At 37.9% G+C, this 8,883-nt stretch overlaps 1 protein-coding gene across 1 annotated transcript in view; it reads left to right on the top strand.

Annotated features, from left to right (window-relative positions):
• Positions 1–8,883, top strand: part of LOC121920672 (interleukin-6 receptor subunit beta-like) — a 56,586-nt gene that overhangs the window by 14,071 nt on the left and 33,632 nt on the right. The window contains exons 5-9 of the mRNA XM_042447820.1: positions 2,807–2,967; positions 5,892–6,031; positions 7,317–7,458; positions 7,591–7,673; positions 8,622–8,733. Of these exons, the coding sequence (XP_042303754.1) occupies positions 2,807–2,967; positions 5,892–6,031; positions 7,317–7,458; positions 7,591–7,673; positions 8,622–8,733 (638 nt within the window). The remainder of the gene's footprint in view (positions 1–2,806; positions 2,968–5,891; positions 6,032–7,316; positions 7,459–7,590; positions 7,674–8,621; positions 8,734–8,883) is intronic.

The following is an 8,883-nucleotide window of genomic DNA, read 5'->3' on the forward strand; positions in this document are numbered from 1 at the left end:
TAAGGGCTAATCTGAGTCCATGTGTGATTTGGATATTACTCCCAAGCATACAAAGGAAAACAGCCTTGGTTTTGTGGAGGATAGTGCCAGATATCAGGGGAGTATGCAAGATTCAGCCCAAGAGAGGTGCTAGAATAAAACTTGATGACAAATTATAGGAGTTGGGTAACAGCCCCTGGCTACCTTCGTATTTGTGATGGTGGGTGGGTGTTGCTTGCCTTCTGACTTATGGCAACTCTAAAGCGAACCCATCACTGGGTTTTCTTGGCAAGTTTCTTCAGAGGGGGGTTGCCATTGCCATCCCTCTGAAGCTGAGAGACTGTTACTTACTCAAGCTCACCCAGTAGGTTTTCAGGGCCAAGCAGGGATTCAAACTTTGCTCTTCAGAGTCATGGTCCAACATTCAAACAGCTTGGTGGCTCTCAGTATTTGTGATGGTACTTTTAGCTTTTGCTTAGGGAGGACAAAAGGAGATGGGAGTTATCTCAAGTGGGGGAGTGGGGGAATTCAACAAAGTGGAACTCTCAGTATTCATTAAGAGTTTAAAAAATATCCAAAGCTGAGTTAGAATATGTTTCAAGCCTTTTAATTATTGTGGTCATTTATTGGACAAATCTGGACTAGATACACAAATAACTGCTATAAAATCTAAATATTCTTCTGCAACCACTATATTAACCATAAGGATTAGATAACAGTAATACTTGTTTCATTGCTTGAATTACTGTATTCATAATATGACATATAACATTTATTTGAATATTAATTATAAATTTCCCTACTGAAGGACCCTGGTAATTACCAAGTCTAAAACACATTGGAACAGTAATTATTATTTAATACCCATTGGTTCTTACTCTAAAATTAGACAACCTTGGAGGACTTGTATATTTCTTTAGGGACTATGCTACTTTCTACCACAAGTAATTTCTTTGCCAACATTGGTTCTGGTTTGTAAAGTACAAAGATGAAAGATGTCAAGGTAAATAATACAGAGGTACAGCTGACAAAAAAGCAAAAGTCACTTTCAAATATTTATAAAACCCATTCTGAATAAGTCACATACAGCCTCTCATTGCTCATGATAGCTGTGTGAAACTGGAAAGTCCTTGCATACTAAAAACTATGGAAGATTAATGTATTGAACTCCAGCCATTGATCTACTTCCCACATCATACATCTCTACACTTATTTAGTGGTCAAAGAGTATAAATGTCAATAAAACAAAATAACAAACAAACAAAGGAAGAGTGCCTACAGCTGGGCAGGCCTACAAGTCTAGATAAGGGTGGCATACTTAAAGGTTATGTCACCAGAATTCACAAATCAGATGTTTTTGGAAAATACCATGACTCTTCTGTGAAAACAAACTCAGGTATATTCCACAAATAGATTCTTTATAATAACCAAGGATTCAGCGGGATTGTTCGTATGTTTTTTTTTTTATTTTACAATGTGGAGAACTAGAAGAATGTTAATAACTGCTTCCTCAAATACATAAGTGAAATTATCTCTTCTGTCACCTTATTCAGGACTGAGGAAGGAATCAGTAAACTTTCCCCCACACTGTGTTGCGAACCAACCAGCACTATAATTGTGCCCACTTGCTACACTTCTGTCTTTCTTGTCTGGAACCTTTCCAGGGACTGCCAGCAGACAGCTCAGGATCTGGCAGAGGTCCATGGATCACCATTTTCAGTAACATTGGCCTAGACTATCATAAAATGGAATACAGGCACCTGTCCTTGTCTTGCTGACCAGTGCCATCAAATGGTCAGTGAAAAGTGACCAGGTTTTTGTAATAATTAATGGAATGTATTCTATGAAGTCATGTGTGTGTGTGTTGTGTGCCTTCAAGTCATTGTCTACAGCAGGTTGTATGTGGCCCTACAAGTCAGTGCAGCCCCTGAAATCTGCCTGAGAATTCTAAATACCCCTCCTTAAAACTGCCAATACCAGAATGCAACAGGAGGCAGCTAGAGGAGTCAAAGTGGAATAGTAGCACTTTAAGAGTATAGTGTGATAAACATCTCTATGATGTTAAGAGAAGTAAATGCTGCATTGTTAATCATCTTGAGCCTTTTTTCTTTTAAATACATAATGGGCCATGTATGCTTTTAAGGGACAGATGTGATATCAGTCTAGACAAAAATAAAAAGAGGACAGAAAAGATGTGATAAGATCTAGTGGGTCATAGATGGAAGCTGAGGAATTCTGGAAGGATTAGGGTGGAACATGAACCTAGCATCTTTTGAGAGCAGGCTAGTATAATCTGATGAGCCATAACAAAGCCTGATCAACGGGAGCTTAAAAACAAGTTGAGTGATAGATTTTGACAACTGAAGTCCAAATGTAACTCATGGCGACCATTCATTTTAGGACTGAGAGAGTGCAAAAAGCAAAAACATGGGGTGGGAGTTTAACAGAGAATTTGCTGCCACATCTGTTGAAACTATAACTATGAGCATTTTCATCATCTTCATTTGTCAGATAATAATACACTATGAATGTCTAACACATTTTATAATTTGCTGCAAACATCTGCTTAAATCTGAATGTTTTGAAACACTAATCAATGCCAATGATAATGAGACCAAATTTCACTTGAGGAATTTTAAAACATAAGCATTAATGGGATATAAGAAAACAGTAAACAACTAAGCACATGAATAGCCGTTCTAATGTTTATCTCACATTCCATCGTTTCTGTTTTCTGTGAATTTGCCATTTGTTTTTAACCTGACTGATTAGAACATTGTAAATGTTAGGAAATACTGAATTTGTTGTATGTTTTCCCCCTCTGAAGGAATAGAATTTGTGAAATGTTGGTAACGACCTTATCATCTATTGAAAGAAGTCGGCAATATTTTCATCCAAAAGCAAATTTGACTGTATGGGTAGCCAGCAGTTATTCCAACGAGAGCTGCATTACAACAAAGAAAATGTCTTTTATACCCAACAAAACAAGTACAGTACTCTTCTTCAGTTGTCTGGAATTGCATTTTTTATGTAAAATATTTGTTATGTTGGTGCTGTAGAACAGAAATTTACATTGACTAGTAAGTTTTGCACATGTCCCTAGCATCTCAGTCAGTGGACAGTCTTCTTGCCCATTCCCTCTCTCTTTTCTTCTCTTCTCTTCTGTCTCTATCACCCTCTTTCTTCTTAAGCCCACTTTCAGGCCTATTTTCTTTCTCCCTCACAGATGGGCTCCATACAATGAGGCTTCACTGCCACAGTGGCAATGTACAATTTAATATGGTTTCATTATCATAATGATTATCCTAGCATAAACCAGCATAGCATAATACAGTGGACTCTTGTTATACACTGAGGTTTGGTTCCAAGATCCCCCATGTATCACAAAATCAGTGTATGCTCAAGTCTCATTAAATATAATTACATAGCAAAATGGTGTCCCTTATAAAAAAATGGAAAATCAAGGTTTGATATTTGAAATTTTTAACATTTTCAAACCATGTATGCTTGAATCCATGTATAAAAAATCAGTGTATAAGAAGGACCAACTGTATGTAGCTACAGTTGGATTTCATGCAAAGCTTGCAAAGTAAGAAAGTTTGATTATAATGGCATACTGCTTGGTGGCTATACTGCTTGAAGCTATAAAAGACTGTTTGAAGAGTTATTTATTTCTTCTCATATGAGCAACCTAAGATGTTGTTCTACTTCTGAAGACCGCTTTTGAGTAGGAGGGAATCCCTATACTAGTCAAAGAGCTGGAGGCGGAAAAATCAACTGAATGTAATTGGTAGAATGAAGTAGATAGAGTTTTATTCAGTTGTTCAAGTTAAGTGCTGGAACATGAGAGTGAGTGTCATGACTGCCCCCCCTTACCTGTTTGCAATATATAGGAATACAGTGGACCTTTGTCTTACACAGGGATCTGTTCCGCCCCCGCCCCGGCCCCCGTGTAAGGCAAATCCTGCCTATGCTCGAGCAGTGGTGCAGCAGTGCATGCGTGCCATGGGCATGCACCCATTTATCTGAATGGGACGTGCCACCCCTTGCGCCCCATGTGCTCCCCGCAGCTTGAGTGCGTGTGCTCAAAGCTGCATATAGTGCGCCCACGTATAACGCAAGTGGCTGTACATAATTTTTTGTATGGGAATCATTTGAACAAGCAGATTCTCTTTCCTCTGCCCTTATATCCTACAGACTGAAGTGTCATGGTCCAAGAAACATGGAGCCCTTTCATACTACACAGTTGCAATGCTATATCCAACATCAATTGCCAGGGAAACATTTGATTCACTCCTGTGGCTTGTAGTTTGGTGATGCACTACAGTTCTCTGGCTGAAAATTCTAAGGATCCCTCCCTAAACTGCAAATCGCTGGGTTTCATAGAATGGAACCTTTTCAGTTATAGCAGAATCATAATGCTATGACTCAGTAATGTGAAAGAATCCATAATCACTTTATTTCTAACTGGATCAACTCTCTTTAAAAGAACGAAGTTATGGCCCAGCAAGTATCTTATTCTTTGGGGCGTTATTGTTGTAAAAATATAAACAAACTGCACAAAAACAATGGGATGAAACGGTCTTTAGTTTCTTCTGCTTCCTACTTGTTGCTTAGGAAATAAAGGTCATGGCCTAGATAAAGAAATATTCAGTAATGCTTCATATTCAGAATTGGCAAATAGTTCAGCCAGATGGGTGGCTCCTAGCAGTATTAATTATTGTTGTTCCACTATAAGCTACAAGTAAAACTGCAACTGACGTTCCAAACTGTCATGGAAATTTTCACTTTACCTGCACACCGCCATATGAAGCCAAGAAATAATTCACTATACCTTTTTGATGGGTGACATCATCCCATTTATTTTAATTTTTATTGAATTTATTTCCTTTGTAATAAGATCTAAGATATTTTTTTTGGATGTAATTTTTGAAAATACACTGGGCCTTTAGTATCTGCTTGGTTCCTGGAACTCCTGTAGATAACAAAATCCATGGATGAGCAAGTCCCATTACATAAAATGGCATAGTAAAATAGTGTCCCTTGTATGAAATGGTAAGATCTAAGTTTGCTTTTTCAAAGTTATATATTTTAAAAATATTTTCAAGCTGTGGATTCTTGAATCCGTGGATAAATAATCTGTGGATACAGAGGGCCAACTGTATTATACTACTGGTGGCATATCACTTAAATGGAAAAACTGTAGCTCTGTATAACTGCACAGTGGTATTTATTTATTGTTAAAAGCTATAAATGTGGGCAGGAAACTTTCTGATCACTATCATTTCAGCAACATGGTTCATGGTGATGCATGGAAACATTTTAAAAAGTTTTTTTATCAGCATCAGAGTGTGAACAAGCATTATAAATAAGGTGATGACAACTGCACCATTTTATTAGTCAATATTGCCTTGCTTATAATGCTATTTAATACTATATTGTTGATGTAAAATTTATATCCTGCAAAAGGTATAATAAATGTCATAAGCCTGCCCTTTTTAAAAGATGGAACTGTAGTCCTAAGGGCAACTTAAGACTTAGGTGGGCAGAATGAGTCAAACCTCCCGTGACCTGAAAGTAAAGTGGAAGTGTCACAAGAAAATAGTAGCTGATAACAACAACATGTGGATGCTCACCAAAGAGTGAATGAACAAAGCATGGCAATGTCACACAGAACTAAATGCAACTGTTAGTATCAACTACAGTAGACCCACTGAATCAGTAGAACTTACGTAAGTGTTCACATACCAACTCTCATTGATTGCATAGATCCTCTTGGCTCATATCATATTGGATATGAGCCATTGTGCATAGCAAGGAGGCATCCAATGACTAAGAAAAAGCATCCAGTATGTGTATTTGTGCATCTGTTGCTTAAAGAAATCTCAAGCATGTACACTTTTCCATTTTAGAGAAATGTCCTTCACCTTCTGTGATAAGAGCATATCAGCTGTTCAATAAAATAATAATTGCATGGAAATCACCAAGCAACATACTACAATATGAGTTACAATTTAAGGAAGCAACACAAGCAAACTCAAACTGGACATTGGTAAGTAGATCAAAACAGATGTGAAGCTGAATGTTTCTTCTCTTTGAGAAAACTGTCTTTCCTATAATGTTCCATTGCATTTCCAGTGTTCTCACATACAATTTTGCCAGTACTTCCCTTCTCACTTTTATATTTTCTTTACTGTTCCTACAATTCATGTCCCAGTGGAAGTTTGTCCACCATTTAAGCTCCCTGATAAGCCTTCTTTTTCTTGGTATTGCCATTGAAGAACTAGTTTCCTAAATATCTGAGGAGGTTTGTGAAGACAGATCTCCCAAACTGCTGCCCTGTTTGGCTCCTGGGATGCACTCCTGGGGCTCTAGGGCTGAACCTAAGTGGCAGTTCTATATGCCTGCAAGTTAGTGCAATTTAATAAAGTCTGCCTCATCTCTGAGTAGACATATAAAATATTATAAGGCAGTATCCCTATGCACTCTTACCTTGGAGTAATTACCACCAAATAAAGTTTGATTTACTTCTGAGTAAACATATATTGGGCAAGTCACATGCTGTCAGCCTCGAGGGAAGGCAATGGCAAACCTCTTGCCAAGAAAACTCGATGGGAGCTTTGCCTTAGTGTTGTCATAAGTCAGAAACAACTTGAGGGCACACAACGACAACAAAGACGTATATAGTGTTGGGAGAGTTTGGTGTCCTCCAATAAAGTAATTTAGAAAAGTTTAAAAAGCATGCGTAAAGACTTGGGTAGGACTAGTAAGTCTGAATATGATTCTAGAAAAGGTCTTTATTGTGCCATCAGAGTAATACTTGCAAGTAAAGATGTTTTGGACTTCAAATCCCAGAAGCCTTAGCAAGTTTGTCCGACAATCAAGAATTCTGGGAGCTGAAGTCCAAAACATCTGGAGGGCCAAAGTTAGGGAAGCTGGAAGCTCTGTCTACATCAGTGGGGAGATCCTACAACTTTCTAGATGTTGATGGCTTCTTAATTCCTAGGAGCCTTAGCCAGTGCAGCCAATGGTTGGGGTGACTTATATTTTTATTTATTTTATTAAAACAATTACATCCTGCTCTTTATCACAAAATTTTAGAACAGTGTACAAATAAAATCAATATAAGCAGTTTAAAGCAATATAGAATTTAAAACAATAAGAACAGACAGATTAAAAACATGGTGGAAGCTGTAGAGGTATAATCAATTTGAATGTCTTTTTGCTTTCCTGCTGACATTCCAGTATTAAATGTTGAGACCCATGGCATTTCTAAAAGTAACACTGAATAATCTCCCTTACCTTAAAATGATTAGCTTAATTGTACTTATTTGCAGGTTCCTATTGTGAATGGGGCCTTTAATGCAACTGTCTCCAGTGTAAAATCATCATCATCTTATGTTGCTAGGCTCAGATGCCTTCCCAAGAGTGAAAGTTGTTCTATTTGTGTTTGGAGTGAACAGATTTCTATCCCACATAGTAAGTGTCAGGTATATTAATTGGGTCTGAAAAAAATATATGAATGTATTTCAACTTTTTGCTGACTCTAAAAATTAAATATTTATGGATATCCATCTATGTTGACATCAGCATGCTGTTGTTCTTTAACAGAGCTTACTGAAAAACCAACCATTTTGGAAAACACAGTTAAAGAGATCTCACAAGGAAAGATAAGTGTCTTCCTTAAATGGAAGGTAATATCTCATTTATTTTTATATATATGAGCCATCCCCTTTTTCTGAATAGAGTGGTAAAAGACAAGAGCTTAGTCCATCCTGGGAGCAAAATAAAGAAGCATGGATTCCCTCTACTTTCTCATCCATCCAGCCTTTAAGATGAGCACAAACAGTTATGCCTGCCAGAATTTTCTAAGTTCTTTGGCATCATTTTCCTTTGCATCATCCTTTACATCCTTTGTTACATGCTCCTAAGTTTTACCCTCAACTTATCTGCGGGTCATATCAAAATCCATAATTTTGTCCCCAAAACCTGCCCTCGACTTATACATGAGATCGACTTATAGTCAAGTATATATGGTAGTATAACTGCAACTGTGTGACACTGTCATGTTTTAATTCTACTTTTCTTCCTTGGAGCTCAGGGCCTATGATCCCCATCCCAATACTGTTAGAATCATGTACAATAGGTTAGGCTGAAACTGGTCTAAGGACACCAGCAAACTCCATGGTTTCTACATTTCAACACCCTGATCATTTTATCAAAGACTGTCTGACTTGTGGACATTCCAAAGTAAATCAAACTTATGCAATTGGTATGAGTCTTATAAACCACTATTCTATTCTAGCGTCTCATTCATTGAGATTTTAGGGCCAAAATCAGACACTAGGTGATGGGTCCTTGTGACAGTACAGGTACAAGGCAGGCAAGAGTTGAAGTATGGGGAGGGGGCAGACAGAACTACTTCTGGCCAGCTAACTGTAGGAAAAGACTTGTGGCAAATCTGGATAAATGAGTCCAGAATATGGTAAAATCTAGCTAATTAATTAATAAATAAAACAATTCAGAGCCAGGACAGCAAAGCAGGTGATAAAATGTGTTCAGAAACTGCATTAGTTGCCAAATTGTTCCCACTAGGGCTTGCATCCTCTATTGACTTGCCTCTAACACATATGACACATTAGGTTTTTCTAATAACCATGCTACTTCCAGTGGTTGTAGGAAGCTCAGTATCAACCGACAAAGAGATCCAGCCCTATGACACTTTTCTCCAGGGCTTGTGTGACCAAAAGGCTCGTGAGTTTTGATGCTGGCACTCAACTCCCTGTCTTATTCCAATGGACCAATTCTTTCCTCAGTTGTCTCCACTGACTGCTAGCTTTTGGTGTGCTGATGTATGTTCAAGAGTAGAACACAGACAGATACCTTTGTTCTGAGCAAGAGAAC

Source organism: Sceloporus undulatus, chromosome 2, assembly GCF_019175285.1.
Source record: "Sceloporus undulatus isolate JIND9_A2432 ecotype Alabama chromosome 2, SceUnd_v1.1, whole genome shotgun sequence".
Classification (NCBI taxonomy): Eukaryota; Metazoa; Chordata; class Lepidosauria; order Squamata; family Phrynosomatidae; genus Sceloporus; species Sceloporus undulatus.